Source organism: Neoarius graeffei, chromosome 24 (genome assembly GCF_027579695.1).
Source record: "Neoarius graeffei isolate fNeoGra1 chromosome 24, fNeoGra1.pri, whole genome shotgun sequence".
NCBI classification, from domain to species: domain Eukaryota; kingdom Metazoa; phylum Chordata; class Actinopteri; order Siluriformes; family Ariidae; genus Neoarius; species Neoarius graeffei.
The window spans coordinates 29,810,101-29,829,133 of record NC_083592.1 but is presented as its reverse complement, the minus strand read 5'-3'; the positions used below and the strand labels follow the sequence as shown (position 1 = coordinate 29,829,133).

Below are 19,033 nucleotides of genomic sequence, written 5' to 3'. Positions count from 1 at the left end.
GGAGTCACCTGGAATGCTTTTCCATTAACAGGTGCCTTGTCAAAAGTTAATTAGTGCAGTTTCCTGCCTTTTTAATGAGTTTGAGGTCAAATAGTAAATAATAAAAGTACTAGGGCTGTTGAAGTTAACGTGATAATAATAATGCGTTAACACATGCACGTTCTGTGCCCCTCCCCTGTTGTTTGGGAAATCAGGTAGTGATGTAGCGTGAGTGAGCAATGTAGTGAGTAGCTGGTCGGCGTAAGTTGTGATAAAGTGGACTTATGTACAGAATCAACTTGTATTGTTGTATTTGGACTGTCTACACCAAACGTGTGTATTTTTATATGCTTTTGATGGTCCAGAGGGGAGAAAAGGCGACGTCTTAAGGTTCAGATGTGTGTCATATAATATCTCATACATCTTTATGAGCTGTGTGGCTTAACAAATATATTTATTTGGGTTTTGTATTTTTATTTTCTTTATTTGAAGCTAGCCCCTACTTGTCCAGAGTCCATATCACAGAGTTAGTTTATTTTATTTTATTACATAGTTTGAGGCTGGAAGTTAAGCACAGAACTAGAGAAAAATATTGTTTTGTTCACACTGAATTGTGCTAAACCCTCAAAATTATAAAGTTAACGCTGCTTTATTTTTTAAGTGCAGTGGGTGAATAAAATACCCACAGAAATAATGTTTGCCGTGTCCAGCTTTATCCTTCCTGACCTGGCCACATACATTTGCATAAAGTAAACAGATTTGTCCACTCCCACTCCATAAAAACTTGAAAAATATCCCTTTAAGGTACATTTAGAACAGATAAAAAAAAGTGTGATTAACCATGTGTTAACTATGGACAATAATGCGATTAAATATTTTAATCAATTGACAGCCCGAAAAAATACAGTAAATAGCCCTATTCCACAACTGTAGCAATCCATATTATGTCAAGAACCGTTCAACTAAGTAAAGAGAAACGACATCCATCATTACTTTAATACATGAAGTGTCTTTTAATTAATAAAAATAAAGAAATAACATTGCATTAGAAGGGGTGTCCAAACTTTTGACTGGTACTGGATTTTTTCACTCTTTCACAAGGGCACAAAGGGAGTGATGAGTTAGAAACCATCCAGTACTGTCCTGATTTATACACACTTATGGGTGTGTAAAGTGGGTGTAAATGTGATGACACCCACAAGTGCATTGCAACTATCAATTTATCAAAATATAACATCTGTTTACCCCGGTTTTTTTCTTCTTCAAATTGAGTGAAAAGGGAATTCCCATCTACTAGCCAGCTTTCCCCAACTGTATGACATCTACTAACCAGGAAAGATGAAGTATACATGTACTAAGTGAAGAACAACATCCTTTTCAAATTGCTGTTCATGCTGCATCACAGGGCAACATAACACACTCTGAGGAAAGTGCTGTCTACCCTCTTCTGCATACCTAAGCTCACCGATGCCCATGATTGGCTCGTGTTGCTGTGGTTGATACGAGGAGAAAGTAACTCTATCCATCCCTCCCACTCGGCCACTTTTAATTTGTTTCTCCCTGCAAACTCTGCACCAGCACAGCATATGGCGTGACCAGAATAACGGAGCTCATGTATGCTGATGACATTGTAGTGTTTTCCGAAAACTTACATGAATTGAAGAAAATCTTGAAGATTTATGACAGAACCTTCTCAAGATTCAATTTACAGATGTCTTTTATAAAAAGACCGAGACAATGGAACTTATTGTAGAGGAAAATATCAAAGCTCAGGAAAGCCTACTGACTGTCAATGATGTAGAAATAGAAAAAAATCTGAGGCAAATTTGCTATCTTGGCCACTTAATTACCAACGCTGGGGAGTCATCAATGTTTCTACATCACAGGATTGCATCAGCGTATGCAAAGTGGAACGAGCTGAAACGCGTACTTACTGATTGCAAAATCCACCTCAGTACTCGCATGACCATCTTGACAGCTTGTGTGTGTTCTCGGTTATTGTATAGCGTTCAGACATGGGAGCTATCAAGTGTTGAACTCTAGAGGATCAATGTTGTATGGAATGGGTTCTTAAGAAAAATGATAGCTGGGGGCTATGCAAGGAAAAATGTGTCTCCTGTAAGCCAACGTACAAAGGCTGTTGACCCTTCATCCCTAGTGGATGGTGAGTTGTACTGGGCCTTCAAAATCTCAAACGCTAAGCTACATCAAATAACCTCATCACAATCAATTGAGGATTCCTGTCATGTCCAGCAGCTCAAATACGCAGCACATATGTGCCGAATGCCAATACAGAAAGTTGGACTGTTCGACAAGAGGAGTTGGAAGAAGGTGGAAGAATTGCTCGAGCTTGATAAAAACAGGCCCTAAAGACAACGATGGTCAATTAGGACTTCATGCGATTGTTGGAGATTAGATTCCCCTGCTCCAAGCAACCGCACCCCAAGGCTGATCTCATGCCGGGTAGGAAACCATGATGATGATGATGATGATGATGATGATGAATTTTGTTCACTTGGACTCCCAGCCACAGAAGATTAGATGTTGTAATCTCCTTCAGGAGCACTGAACGTTGATGCCGTATGAAGTATTTTATATAAGGATGCAAATTACAGTTTGTTTATTCATATGGATTAATTAAGCACAATTTACCAAATCTGAAAGTCACTATAAGACTAGCCATGGTGTGGACAAATTAATATGACCATAGGGAAGCTATTAAATGTGTAAAGACAAAACAACTTCCTTCTCAAAATTATGACTTATTTTGACAGTATTTCTGTGTACACACTTAAAATTTCACTCATATTGTACATATGAACAGTTCCTTGAAGTTTCTCACCACCTTTATTCAGAGTAATTTGAAACACACATTTGCGTATCCATGTGGCAAGTTGCAGATGACTTTTCTGGAAGGCTCTTGGAGATCTGAACTCGCTTTTGCTAATTAGAACACAAACCATATTTAAATATTTTCCTCTGCGTGCTTTGCATGTATTGTCCTCAATTTCAAGTGTCAATCACAAATGTCATTACATCACTTGTTGTCTGAGTAAGATGGACTTAGCTCGTGCTGAGCAGAACAATGGACTGATTGATTTGGATTTGTAATCCTGCAGCAGCTGTATCCTCTTGCTGCCAAGCTCGCTCACTGAGCCAAAACACCCCAAACTCACATGAGACGATCATTATAAATCCCCAGCACTTGAGCTTCTTTAACCATAAATATCCACACCCCTTTCTCTAAAAATCCCTTGCTTTAATGAACTGGATTTTCTCCAAATGGAGGGTTAGGCTGTGGAGCAGACACCTTATCTGTCAAAGGAGATCAAAGTAGCTCACAGGATCAGAACTCGCGAGCTCTACTGGTGCACCCAGCATTTAATTTGCTCCTAATTGGCCCACGGGTAAATGGATCTGCTGTGCAGGTGTAAACAAGCTGGTGTACAGTCCATCCACCAACAGGGGAATCTCTAAGGGGAGGAAAAGGAAGCTGTTATTCTGGGCAGGGTGATGAAATTATGCTAATGAATGCGTAAATAGCAAAACGAGGAATGAATTTTGAAAGGCTTATGGAGTCTCATTTCTCCAGGCTTAAAGTGGGAGAAGAAAGAGTTCACTTCACCATGAGACCTGACATGAACACTGGGATACCTGCGACATGTTCTGTTATTGTTTTATTTGTGACTCTCTTTCTTTTATGGTTCCTGAAGCTGCAGCTTATCATACTAATAGACTTGGAGATGCATGGCTGAGGATTCAGCAGTGGCTTCCTCTTGATTCAGGAGCTGGAGGGACATGACGGCCTTCGATAGTGGAGATTATTCTAGACAGTACATTATTGAATCCAGTGCAACGTTGTGGTGCTTAAATGTATTATTCATGAGAGTCAGGATTTTTTTTTTAACATTCGCTTCATGTGGTGCAATTGTTTCTCCAAAGTGGAAATATCTCAGAAGTCAGGCTCCCAGGATCATTTTCAGAAAGTTAATGAGGCCCTTCCAAAGCTCAACTTAGACACAGCAACAAATATGACTTACTAAAATAAAAACAAACAAATCAATAAATCCAAGGCTTATTTTTTGTCCATTTTGCTGATAACTGCTCAGGCAGGTTGGCATAATCACCTGCATAAATCCCCTAGAAGCCATGACCTAATGGTTAGAGAAGAAGCTTTGGGACCAAAAGGTTGCTGGTTCAATTCTCTGGACCAACAGGAATGGCTGAAGTGCCCTTGAGCAAGGCATCTAATCCCAGACTGCTCTAGGTATGTTGTACATTGCCCTGGATAAAAGCGTGTATATATATGCTTTGATATACAGTGCCTTGGAAAAGTATTCATACCTTGGAAAAGTATTCATACTTGAACTTTTTCACATTTTTCCACCTTACAACCACAAGCTTAAAAGTTTTTTATTGAGATTTTATGTGATGGACCAACATGGAGTAGCACATAATTATGAAGTGAAACGAAAATGATAAGTGGTCTTCAAAATTTTAAACAAATAAAAATCTGAAAAATGTGGTGTGCATTAGTATTCAGCCCCCTGTACTCTGATACCTCTAAATACAGTCCAGTGCAATCAATTGCCTTCAAAGCAAAGGGGAGTCCCATATACAATTCGTACATTGGGGGAGTGCCTGTTAGAGAGGGCACTTGTCCTGGGCCATCGGCATAGTGAGGTAGGGTGGCCAGTTCCTTTCCTCGCCGCCTTTAACTTCCCCAGTGGTTCCACCAGGTCCCCATTCACTGCTGGGTGGACAGGGAGCGAGCCCCAGATCCCCGTCGAGCCGAGGCTCAACCCAGGGACCGTTCGCTTAGCAGTCAAGCGCTCTAACCACTTGGCCACCTGCGCTCCTCAATTGCCTTCAGAAGTCATCTAATTAGTTAATAGAGTCCTACTGTGTGTAATTTACTCTCAGCATAAATAAACTTGTTCTGTGAAGGCCTCAGTGGTTTGTTAGAGAACATTGAAGAACAAACAGCATCATGAAGACCAAAGAACTCACCAGACAGGTCAGGGATAAAGTTCTGGAGAAGTTTAAAGCAGGGTTAGGTTATAAAAAAATATCTCAAGTTCTGAACATCTCAAGAAGCACTGTTCAATCCATCATTCAAAAATGGAAAAAGTATGGCACAACTGCAAACCTACCAAGACATGGCCGTCCACCTAAACTGACAGAGCGAGCAAGGAGAGCGCTGGTCAGAGAAGCAGCCAAGAAGCCCATGATCACTCTGGAGGAGCTGCAGAAATCCACAGCTCAGGTGGGAGAATCTGTGCACAGGACAACTATAAGTCGTACACTCCACAAATCTGGCCTTTTTGGAAGAGTGGCAAGAAGAAAGCCATTGTTGAAAGACAGACATAAGAAGCCATGTAGGGGACATAGCAAACATGTGGAAGAAGGTGCTTTGGTCAGATGAGACCAAAGTTGAACTTTTTGGCCTAAATGCAAAGCACTATGTGTGGCGGAAAACTAACACTGCTCATCACCCTGCACACACCATCCCCACTGTGAAACATGGTGGTGGCAGCATCATGCTATGGGGATGCTTTTCTTCAGCAGGGACAGGGAAGCTGGTCAGAGTTGATGGGAAGATGGATGGAGCTAAATACAGGGCAATCCTGGAAGAAAACCTGTTGGTGGCTGCAAAAGACTTGAGACTGGGAAGGAGATTCACCTTCCAGCAAGACAATGACCCTAAACATACAGCCAGAGCTACAATGGAATGGTTTAGATCAAAGAATATTCATGTGTTAGAATGGCCCAGTCAAAGTCCAGACCTAAATACCATTGAGCATCTGTGGCAAGACTTGAAAAGTGCTGTTCACAGACTCTCTCCATCCAATCTGGCTGAGCTTGAGCTATTTTGCAAAGAAGAATGGGCAAAAATTTCAGTCAGTGCGTTTACATGCACATAGAGAAAATCGAATTTCTGCCGTAGCTTACTGAAATCGAACCGAACTGGATTTCTCGTAATCGAGCTACGCGACCTAGATTATGCGATTGTAGCCGAGCTACTTAGTGCATGTAAACCCTATCGAGCTACGTAGTCGAGCTACTTACTTCAGCACTGCCCCTTCCGGAAGTGACGAGTGACGAGACCACAAGCGGGAAACACAACAGCCTCGGTCGGCATGACAACAGTAGTAGAAACGTGCACTTCTGGAGCAGTGAGGAGATAGAGTTCATGCTCATTCAGCTTAAGGAGTTGAAAAAAAAATATATATATATATATATATATATATATATATATATATATATATATATCGATGTTGCTGTCCTTGTCGTCGTTCTTCTTGTGAACACGGAACTGATAACTTTGTTTATACTCTTGAATAGCTCTTCTTCATGACGACAACCGGAAGTGTACCAACACGATGGGGCGTGTAGCGCCACCTGTGACTCGGGTGCACAATGTACCTCACACAATAGCTCGATTTCCTTGTGTGCATGTAGGATTGGATTTCTCTGGCACCCCTGCTGGGACCCTTAGCTCAATTACCGACAGTAGCTCGATTTGGATGTGCTTGTAAACACACTGAGTGTCTAGATGTGCAAAGCTGGTAGAGACATACCACAAAAGACTTGCAGCTGTAATTGCAGCGAAAGGTGGCTCTACAAAGTATTGACGCAGGGGGGCTGAATACTAATGCACACCACATTTTTCAGATTTTTATTTGTTTAAAATTTTGAAGACCATTTATCATTTTCATTTCACTTCACAATTATGTGCTCCTCTGTGTTGGTCTATCACATAAAATCTCAATAAAAAACTTTTAAGTTCGTGGTTGCAAGGTGGAAAAATGTGAAAAAGTTCAAGGGGTATGAATACTTTTGCAAGGCACTGTATATAAAATCAGTTAAAAGGTTTATATTCTCTTTTCTCACTGTGATAAATACTCTCTAATAATTCATAGGCCCAACTTTAGCCTTTATAACATTTACAATTCTACCAAATGTCATACTTTTTCAAAAGTCCACTCACCTTTCATTTCTCACATCCTGGAATTATATTAGTGCATTTTCCTTTTTCCACTTCTTTCAGTTTTCTACTTTCCACCTGTAAAACGTGGAATACGAGTAGCACATAAAATAATTGACAGGTTCATTTGCATGTAGTGGTGTTGACTGGCACTCCCATCGGGTGGCAAGGTAACGGTGAAGGGATCCCAGGCTGCTCTCGGTACGTTGTACATTGCTCTGGATAAAAGTGTCTGCTAAATGCCTGTAATGTAATAATAACACTGTTTCCATCATTAAATGCATCACGATTATTTAGAAAAAATAATTTTTCTTTCATCATTTGTACATTTAACATGTATCTTTCGTCTGGTGACCATGAATATAGTGTACTGTACTTAAAAACAAAAGAAAAAAAACATACCAATCCAAAATACCAAAAAGTGTTGAGGGGGGGCGTTAATTTTATTTTTGTAATTTAAAAAAAAATTATACATATTTTATATATATATATATATATATATATATATATATATATATATATATATGTATGTGTGTGTGTGTGTGTGTGTGTGTATATATATATATATAAAATACACACGTGTGTGTGTGTGTGTGTGTGTGTATATATATATATATATATATATATATATATATATATTAGTGCTGTCAAAAATGTCGCGTTATTAACGCGTTAACTTGACTCAATTTTAACAGCGATAATTTTTTTATCGCGAGATTAACGCCCTGTGACATGATGTAGGTTTGTCATAAGCTTTTGAAACTGCCAGGAACTTGGAACAGAGACTTTGCTTAGAAAAACGATAGCAGCTAGACTGTAATGCCACGCCCCGCACAGCCAGAGTCCTCTGCCCTCCCCCCCCAAAGAACCAGCGCGGGCAGGGCGCGCTAGTAGAGATGGGATTTATGGCTCTTTGATGGGATCCGCATCTTTGTGATCCGTTCTTTGAAAAGAGCCGTTCAAAAGACTGGCTCATTTGGCTCTTTTTAAATATTTATTCAGTTTTAAGAAGACAGCGTCTAAAGAAGCCAGATCCCTCTGAACTGTAAACTCAATGCTATCCCAGAAATCTTTCCTGTAATATGCAAATTTGGCCGCCTGTGATTGGACAGCGCGACGCATCAACAGGCAGAAAGTGTAAAAGTACAAAATGTGTTAAGTGAGCTGAAACAGTAAAGATCAGATTCAATGCAATATTTATCAACGAACAACTTAAAGTTAATATAAAAGTGTACTTTATATTATAATCAAACATGTCAAGCCTACCGTCACTGTGTAACCTGTCTCTCTGATTAGATTTGTAGACTAACTCAAGCAGTAGATCACTTCACTCATGGTTCTTTTGCTAGCACCGGTGCTTGGCTTAGGTTTCACTTTGCAGTGGCTGTGTCAAGACGTGTTATGCTTTGCAATAAAAAAAAAAAAAAACCATTGGTACAAAACAAGCCCATTCACTTTTTTATGCTGATAAGAGAATTACAATGGTTTTTCATGTGACAAAAATGTGCGATTAAATTGCGATTAATCGCGAGTTAACTATGACAATCGCGACATTAATCGCGATTAAATATTTTAATCGCTTGACAGCACTAATATATATATATATATATATATATATATATATATATATACTGTATATATCAGTTAAAAGGTTTATATTCTCTTTTCTAAATGTGATCAATACTCTCTAATAATTCATAGGCCCAACTTTAGCCTTTATAACATTTACAATTCTACCAAATGTCATACTTTCCCCTTTCAAAAGTCCACTCACCTTTCATTTCTCACATCCTGGAATTATTAGTGCATTTTCCTTTTTCCACTTCTTTCAGTTTTCTACTTTCCACCTGTAAAACGTGGAATACGAGTAGTACATAAAATGATTGACAGGTTCATTTGCATGTAGTGGTGTTGACTGGCACTCCCATCGGGTGGCAAGGTAACGGTGAAGGGATCCCAGGGAGACGTTCAGGCCATGCGTAATGTAAATGTACAGCTAAGCCTTGTCATAGCAATGAATGGTGTTTATTCATACCCTGCTAAACAGCCCGAGGCCCTGTAGTGCTCTGTTACTGTAAACAGTGAAGGAACAGGCTTTTAACCCTCACCTCTACTACATTCATCCAGACAAATGATCAAGCTGCTGAGGCATTTTGCTGACAGATTCCTCACATGACTAACCCTCATAGACCCTGATTTACAGACAGAGTGACGACCTTTCCATGAGAAGTGGAGCAACTGTACTTTTATATTTGACTTTCCATTCCCATTCAGCTATGTGGATCTACTTTGCCAAATAGCTATTTCAACTGGAACAGTAAATAGCTCAGGGAATCAGCTTGTCCATACACAAATACACCACCGTATGCAAACTACGTGTCTGTGTTGATGGCATTTGAATTCCTTTTCAATCCAGTGCTGTGTGATAGGGGAGTGTGCGGTTTTCTGTCCAGCAGTGTCGGGTTATGTTATATAAAAACATCACATTCATGAATCTCATCCAAGAATAAAATATCATAATATGCACCAAGCGCTCCTGTTGGCTCCCTGTTTTGATGCATTCAGTGGTGTCCGTGAGCAAGAGCTGATAAGATCTCTCGCAGCACAACTCTCTTCATTATTGAATAATTCATCAAAGTAAATGTGTCAGATGAGGACCTGAACCGGCCCACTGTCTCGTTTTTCCAAGGACTAAGCAGATTCACTTGACTTGCCCAAAGATATAGTGTTTCCTGATGCTTTGTGATCAGGAGGTAAAGTAGACAGAATCCTGTCAGCAGGCATAGTTTAGTGGTTTTATTCTTAGCAGAAAATCGTAGATTTGAAATGGAGTAAAAAAATAACTTGATTACAGAATTAGAGTCAAAGTCGTGCTTATATGTTTGTGTACTGGAGTGTATTGAGTCTGGTGTTAAAGTGTATTGAATTCCCCAAGAAATAAAATGTAGGATTTGGATTTCTGGATGTCAATCTGGTCTTACAAATCAGACATGTTGTGTTTGGTTGTTTGTTTTTTTCCTATCCGCGAGCATTTTGTACTTTGGACCTACTTTCATAGAAACAATTATCAATGCACTTTAACATTCCCATCAAGGACAATGGAAAACCTAGGAAGTTCTGTATGATCGGTTGCTTTGTGACTCCTCAAATAAACCAAATGCAGATGCAAAGGTAATTCAGACCTCCATTGTTGCACGGGAAATGATGTTACCTTTTCCCAACCACCGGAGAACCTTCTCCCTTCATTATAATATGATGGAAAACAGTCAGGCAGGGTGCAAGTAGTTTTGGGTGCAGTGGTGTTTCAGTACATTTGTTTTATAGTCTCCCAATAGCATAGCTACTCAATCAGCCCCTTTAAGAAGAAATGTCTTGGCTCACGGTCTATAGCTCACTGTGATTGTGTGTTTGCAGGCCAGCCTAGAGCAGCGGGTAATTCAGGAGCTGGAGGTGGAGAATATCCTGGCAGCGCTGCCAGCTTTTCCCCGAGGAGCACCCCTCCAGCGGGCAAGACGCGCCGCCCAGGCCCTGAGCCGAGCCGCCAATTACTCAGTACTGATGGCTCAACAGCAGGTGGGTCTACTGAAAGGAAGAAAAGAGAGGAGGGAGTCTGACTCACAGCTGTATTGGCTCATCTGCATTTGTCTGGCTCTTTTGCTCTCCCCAACAGCCAACAGGGTGGTCGTGGTCATGCTTTTGTGTCAGTTATCCTTGCTAATTCCTGTCTTTTTCCATCTTTCTGCTTTTTTATATCTTCTGTTTCCTGTTCTCACTGCCAAGCCAGAGCCTCCTCTTTGTGGTAATCTACCTCGCTATGTATGCTAACAGTCTGTCAATGCCAATCAATATTTCATACTAAAATAACCCGACTGTGGTGTTCCTGTCTATCTAAGCCTCCTGCTTCGAGCTCAGGGGTCATCAAATCTGTTATTTCAGGAAAAGAGTCTTGATTGTACCTCCCTATTGTAGCACAGAAGGACTAAGCCATGAATCATTCATGATACACTCTGCCTGACCAGGAGAAACACAATGATTAATGCAACACTTGTTGTGACGCCTCTCTACAGTCAGGAGCAGCATTGCCCAGGCGCCTCCTGACTCTGGGTTATGGGCCCATTATGCATTTTTAAAGACCTGGCATTTGTGAGATAGAGTGAGGAAATACACACTTATCAGACGGCCATTTCACTCCATCTGTGTGTGTGCTGTTAGATAGTGTGTTCATGAGATGTAATTGCCTTTCACTGAGATGAAAGAACAATAGGTTAAGATCTTGACTCTTTGGAAATGTGCTTCAAGACATTTGCTCGAATACAGAGCATCTGCTTTTCCAGTCTTCCTCAAAACACCATCTGGCCTTTTGGCTTGTTGTTGGAGACGCATATTTTCATCTTCTGTTTTCGTGATGTAGGTGGAAGCTCTTGAGGCAGAGTTGGACTTCCATAGAAGCTTATACAGCCTGCAGGTCCGGACCATAGAGGAGCTCGTTCAGGGAATCCGGCAAGCTTATCAAGCCTTCCAGGAGAACATCTCTCACAGTCTGTGTGTTCCACTGCAAGGTAAATAGTCCTAGATCTCCAAAGCAAAATGAGAGTGTTTCTGTGACTGCTAAGAAATTTGCAGTGGGCAATTTGGCAAAAATGAAATATGTTGGGTTTTGCCAAATGATAATACCACATCCCAGGTGAAAGGTACACAGCAGAGCAGCACTCAAATGCTTTTATATTTTTCAGTATACAACACTCATCACATGCATCATTTTGTGAGATTTCAACTACAGTATGTGACAGACCCGCTGCTATTTTTTTTTTTTTTTTTGTGCACCACTCCTTGAAAGTCAAAATCAAATGGCTTGTTGTCTAGAATTTGGCTTCACCAGTAGACATTGTTGGTGGAATTATAGCTTGCGCTGCAGTATCCAGCAGCATTGGCAATGCTAAATCTACCTTCAATTACACGTCACGTAGTTGACAAATTTTGGGCTTTCTGGCTTGCCATGTCCATTGGGATCAACCTATTATCACCCAGGGTCATGTGCGTGAAGGGAGTAGGCTGCTACTTTGTTTCATCATACTGACTACTGACCACAGTTAATCACGCAGATGTCATCACCGTCACATAGTTGACACGTAAAAAAGGTACACTTCAATTTTTGCACACTCTACGCAAAAAACATACCAAAAGCAGTACACACGATCGTGTGTACGAGATGTTCTGTTGCTCTCCCTGGCAGATAACACGAGGCAGGCGAACCTTGTATCTGAGTAACCGTTGCAACGCTGGGACTGAATTCAGCCCCGTCACAGAGTTGACCGCAAGTTCATGGGACACCTACTTTGGCTGAGCTGCAGTCGAAATGATTAAAAGCTGCATCAAGTTTAGTTGTATTTTCTTGAAACACACTCATATCCATGACATGCACAGAGGGTAACTCTGTCTGCTGGCTTTCAGTGGAGAAATAACCCTGTTAGTTCAAACCAAGGTTGCAGGTGGGACAAGCCAAGTTGGCCGTTTTCACACTTTATTTCGATTTTTTTTTTCCTGACAACTAAGAAGTGTCAGAGAGGGCCGCTGGATTTTTTTTTTCACAGTAGGCCCTGGGAGTTCTTGCTGTATGTACAGGTTTTCGATCTCTCCACATTACACAGGCCTAGAGATGGCTGTGGGACACACATTTCTCAGTATTCACAGAAATACTCATGAATAGGCCCAGGTGATCTAAAGGAAATCAGTTTTTTTGCTTTGAAGTGGAAAGAAATGTCCTCTCACTGGGTTTGATGCGGTGTGATCTAACCTTCAAGCAAACAGCAAATTTGTTAACGTAGCGTGCATTAGCCTGAGAATGTGATCTAATATAAAGCAGTTTCGCCTTCAACATGACGTGTTGCTGGATGAACGTGTTGTTTGCACATTCTCAAACTGTTTTATGATCTTTATCTGAAATTATACCATTGTGGTGTTGAATTCTCAAATCTGATGAGACTGAAAGTGTTTATTAAATTTTCGTAACAGCAGCTCTGGCACTAGTGCCGAGTGCGAGGCAAATCACAGGTTTATATTAATGCATTCATTTCAACGCATTATCGTTTCTATAGTAACCAATCATTAACAGGGACTTGTACAGCAGGTATGCCACATAATCTTAGGCGAATAATAAACTGATTAAAAAAAAGGTTATTTAGCAAAGAAAAGCATATAATTGTTGATATGGTGAAGGCTTCGGTAGTTGTTTATTTAACATTTATGGAAGGAGTCTCCAGTGTCCAAGAAGACCTGGTGAGGGAATGACTGTTTATAGATGTATTAGTATAACTGTTATCATTCTGTCCACATTCACTGGATATGAGCAATCGTGCGCTCTGATTGGCTACTCTACTACTAAGATATCGGCTCATATACTGTGAGTAGAGAAAAACAAAATGGCGGTGTGTGTTGCTGAACCAACCGAGGATAAAATAAAAACTCTACTCGGGAACAAAACCCCAAAAAATAAAAAATAAAAAGCAACAAAATATGGAATAAAAGTATTTGATGGTAAGAGCGTATCTTTTTTTTCCCAAGAATTATTATTATAACATTTTTCACAATTTGCTACTGTCATTTCACCGGTTTGCTTAAATTCTTCATCTTTAAGCATTAAGACTTGTTGATTTTTTTAGACTGGTTCAAAAGCTCAAAGAAGTTTGAAAATTGCATCACTGAAATGTCCAAGGAAAAATTAAATAAATGTCTAAAGCTGTTCTGTACCTCGGCACGACAGCAAGACGGCACTTTCTACAAAAAAACAACACTAAAGTCAATTCGTGCAGCCATCAATAGGTTTTTAAGAAGTCCGCCTAAGCGGAAATGATTTTGTTGGATGTTTTGTGTAAAGTTTTTATTTATCAAATTTGCAAAAAATAAAAATGCTCCGTTTCTCAAAATCCAGTCACTGTGGATAGAATAACAGTTATTTCACTCCAATCTCGTCATACATAGATTATAGCCAACTCAGCTATCAGCTCATGTACGACTCAGTTTTGTGGAATAGCTGTTAAATAGCTTTATAGCCATAATGTTCAACTGTAAATGAGAGCTTGTCTTGTTGATGTTCCACAACATATACATGCAACTAGAAATGGCTAAAAAATACAGTACATCATATATATTTTATTTTTGACTTAAAGAGGTAATCACTGGAAACTTGCTGTCGTGTAGTGTAAGAGGAATAATATTTGAGGGCATGCTGTTATTAAAAATAATCTTCTTTATAATGGGGTGATAACAGTAACTTTGTATCGGGACTTGTCACACCACCTCGTTGTTGATTATTTTCCTATAACAGCATGCCCCAATGCCTAAGGTTGATGTATATTATTTTGCTGTGGGTGGACAGACCACATAAAGTCACTTTCGTGTACAAACCAACCATATGTTCCCTTAACCAATTAACTACAACACAGAGCTGTATTTTGTTGAATGCAGCATCACTCCATTCAAAACTGAAATCAGAGCTGGCGTCATTTGGCTATTGCAGGGTGGAACAGGGCGACCTGAGCGACAACTAACGCATTCTTCAACCATTTGGCGTTCTTACAGAGCACACAAGGTACCGTAAGATGACATACTCTGGCTGCCCCGAAGAGCTAAAAGAATATTATCGGTACATTTTGCCCACTTTACACAAAGTGCTGTTCTAGGCAATTGCGTAGCGTACCAATGTGGATGCAGGGTGCAATTTGGAAAAAGCAGCGTGATAAAAACAGCGGTCTGCTGCAGAACATTGAACTGTGCATCACCTTAGTCTGAACATTTTCTGGAAAAAGTAATTGTGTCTACCTGCAGCCCACAAACATACAATTCCAGACATCAGCTATTTCTGCTTAGAACAAACCACATAATCAGGACACTGCTGTTTGGTAATATTGATCCTGCTGGCTGTAGAAATAGGGAAGGTTGGGTTTTTATTTTAGCAAATGCTTGCGTTAACTGATGTAAAAAAAAAAAGAGAGACCACGATAAATCATTTCAAAACCTTTCCCACCTTTAATGTGATCTATAACCTGTACAATTCAATTGAAAAACAAACAAATCTGTTAGGGGGGAAACATCTCATCTCATTATCTCTAGCCGCTTTATCCTGTTCTACAGGGTCGCAGGCAAGCTGAAGCCTATCCCAGCTGACTATGGGCGAAAGGCAGGGTACACCCTGGACAAGTTGCCAGGTCATCACAGGGCTGACACATAGACACAGACAACCATTCACACTCACATTCACACCTACGGTCAATTTAGAGTCACCAGTTAACCTAACCTGCATGTCTTTGGACTGTGGAGGAAACCGGAGCACCCGGAGGAAACTCACGCGGACACGGGGAGAACATGCAAACTCTGCACAGAAAGGCCCTCGCCGGCCACGGGGCTCGAACCCGGACCTTCTTATTGTGAGGCGACAGCGCTAACCACTACACCACCGTGCCGCCCGGGGGAAAAACATAAAAAATAAAATAAAACGTACAATAAGCTGGTTGCAAAAGTGTGCACACCCTTAAACTAATACTTTGTTGAAGCACCTTTTGATTTAATTACAGCATTCGGTCTTTTTGGGTTCACACCTGCCATCAATTAAAATGACTCTGATTAACCCCAAATAAAGTTCAGACATTTACTCAGTTGCATCCTCCAGCGAAAGCCAGCGTTCACAGAGAGCTTACAAAGCGTCAAAGGGATCTCATTGTTGAAAGGTATCAGTCAGGAGAAGGGGACAAAAACATTTCCACAGCATTAGATATACCATGGAGCACAGTGAGGACCGTCATCAAGAAGTGGAGAACACATGGAACAACAGTGACATTACCGAGAACTGGACGTCCCTCCAAAATTGATGAAAAGACGATGAAAACTGGTCAGGGAGGCTGCTGAGAGGCCTACAGCAACACTGAAGGAGCTGCAGGAATTTCTGGCAAGTACTGGTTGTGTACTACATGTGACAACAATCTCCCATATTCTCCATATGTCTGGACTATGAGGTAGGGTCAAAGAAAAACATCCAGGCCCGGTTAAATTTTGAAAAAAAAAAAATACATCAGCTCTCCCAAAAGAATATGGGGAAAATGTGTTATGGTCTGATGAAGCCAAGGTTGAGCTTTTTGGCCACAATTCCAAAAGGTATGTTTGGCGCAAAAACAACACTGCGCATCACCAAAAGAACACCATCCCCACAGTGAAGCATGGTGGTGGCAGCATCATGTTTTGGGGTTGTTTTTCTTCAGCTGGAACAGGGGCTTTAGTCAAGGTGGAGGGAATTATGAACAGTTCTAAATCCCAGCCAATTTTGGCCCAAAACCTTCAAGTGTCTGCTAGAAAGCTGAAGATGAAGAGGAATGTCATCTTTCAGCATGACAATGACCCCAAAAAAGTTTTGGAATGGCCCAGCCAGAGCCCAGACCTAAATCCAATTGAAAATCTGTGGGGTGACCTGAAGAGGGCTGTGCACAAGAGAGGCCCTCGCAATCTGACAGATTTAGAGCATTTTTGCAAGGAAGAGTGGACAAATATTGCCAAGTCTAGATGTGGCAGGCTGATAGACTCCGACCCAAAAAGACCGAATGCTGTAATTAAATCCAAAGGTGCTTCAACAAAATATTAGTTTAAGGGTGTGCACACTTACTGTATGCAACCAGCTTATGGTACATTTTTTATTTTTTATGTTTTGCACCCCAACAGATTTGTTTGTTTATCAATTGAATTGTACGGGTTATAGGTCACATTAAAAGTGGGAAAAGTTTTGAAATAATTTATTGTGGTCTCAGGTTTTTCTGATGTAAAAAAAAAATCATTTTAACGGGGTGTGTACACTTTTTATATCCACTGTGTGTATGTGTGATATATAATATAATTACACACACCCACACATACAGCACCAGTTAAAAGTTTGGGGCACACTTTTTGATTCATAGGTTTATCTGTATTTTTCTACATTGTAGAACAATACTGAAGATATCAAAACTATAAAATAACATCTGGAACATGTATGGAATTATGTGGTAAACAAAATATGTTTCATATTTTAGATTCTTCAAAGTATCTGCCATGGAGGATACAGGGCATGTCAGAAGGGCCTGTGAGACAACAGCTGTTAGTTGTGACATTCTGGTGTTCAACTCACTTAAAATCTGTTGGTGTTTTCCCAACAATTGTCCCTGTGCACAGAGAGCAGTTTGCTTCGCCTCCTCTGCTGCATCCGTGATGGCGAAGTATCCTCTCAGGGTGCAGGTGCTTACAGGTGCAGGGGAGAGCAGGCACGTCATAAACTGTAAGCCAAATCCAATTCGGTAGACTGAAGGCGTAGTCAGGGTCGAGCAAGGGTCAGTCGATGAGCAAACAGGTTATTATAGGACAGGCGAGAGATCAAAGTCAGAATATAAACAAAAGTAAGGTCAGAGTCACAGGAAGTCAGGAATTATTATCAAAAGGCTTGGTATGATCAGGCAATGATGCTTTGCAACGAGACTGAGCGTTTGTTGAGCTTGTTTAGAGGGGCAGTTACTGGGAAGATGGGAGGGGGAAGGTGTGCTCCTAATTGATGGGTTGTACGTGACGTCACATCCGCCTCATTAGTTATTCAAAACTTTAGCTGGTGGTCTACCAAAGCTGACAAAGTGTTTGTACGGAGAAGGTGCATTGCTCACATGAAAAATGCCTTACGCTTGCATCGTTCAAACCGTGAAACTGATAAGTTTCTTCAGGGTTCCCCATGAACTAATAAAAAAGGCTGAACGAACACAGGATTTCACAAAAAGACGTCGAGAAAGGTGGGTTTTGAACCTCTCAGTGAAATCGAAGGAAGCCGAGTGGAAGCGTGCTCGAGTTTGCAGTGATCACTTGGTGAAAGGTTTGTATCTCCCTCTCAGCTATGGCCTTAGTGTTTTCCAAGTACTTTTCTTGCTATGTGTTTGTTATTTTACGGTACTTTTTTTTGTTGCGAAGCACTAAAGTCCCCAGCTGTTTCTTTGTTTACTCCTCACAAAGTCCATATGCATGAAGGTCACAACAAAATTCTTCCCCAGCCGTACAGTTACAATGCGCCGTGATCACTTCTCCGTCTTGTTTAACTAAGATCCAGGTCTTTAAAGGGGTTTCTGATGATCTGTGTGAATGATTTACCTGAGAGATAAGAGCCAACACAAGTGAGAATCAAGTGAACTGTTGTTTGTTTACACTTCAACTTGCAGCGCTTTGTTGTAAAGATGTAAATGAAAAGCTAAAAAAAAATATATATATATATATATATATATATATATATATATATATATATATATATATATACGGGCAAAAACAATCCAGGATTCATTGGGCAGCGACTTGATACCGAGGTCCTTTACCCAGCCACATACAAAAAAGTTGTAAGCCTCCATACTCTTCCACGCTTTCATCTGTTTTGCAGTGTAGAAGGACGTCTGCAACACCAGATAGTTCGAGATGTCGGGGAACTCGACTGAAGGGTAGTTTTCAAGATCGTATAACAAATCCTTCTTTCCCAGACTGTAGGGGTCGATTCCATTGCACATAGCAATCTTCTGAATCTATCTAAAGCCAGCAGTGACTTCTAGATTACGAGCGTACTCTAAGTTATCGCTAGTTGTTTGCACTACAGCAGCCGTTTAGACCACCAGCTATTTCACTTCCGGTAAAACCGCTAAGAAAAGTCACGTGACAGAAACCCAGAAATACTCTGGAGTGGAGGGGTGCTGTGGCACTTGGGAGATGTCACGGGCGATTGCTCTAAGACAACGAGGGAGGCTCAGCCTCCTCTAAAAATGACGAACATCGTGTAGGATGAATTGCACTAGGCTTATGTTATAGCCGACCTTATAACATTGCTATTTCAGATCCAGAATCATAGAAATATATGTGCTCAACCCAACTACAGCGCAAAATCATTCCATTATAACTTTCCCCAGTTCGCCTAATGTGTGCGTGAGTTTTTCCCCCTCGTGACAGCGCGATGCAGCCCAGCCTCAGTGCACTTCAATGGCATTTGGGAGCTATGCGCTTTTCAATCTCAAAATGCAAGACGATTATTGG

General features: G+C 40.7%; 1 protein-coding gene across 2 annotated transcripts in view; it reads left to right on the top strand.

The window, feature by feature from the left end:
- LOC132872795 (uncharacterized) overlaps nt 1–19,033 on the top strand; it is a 149,109-nt gene that overhangs the window by 95,445 nt on the left and 34,631 nt on the right. For both annotated transcript variants that reach the window (XM_060907883.1, XM_060907884.1), the window contains 2 exons: nt 10,382–10,540; nt 11,379–11,526. In XM_060907883.1, coding sequence (XP_060763866.1) covers nt 10,382–10,540; nt 11,379–11,526 — 307 coding nt within the window. The remainder of the gene's footprint in view (nt 1–10,381; nt 10,541–11,378; nt 11,527–19,033) is intronic.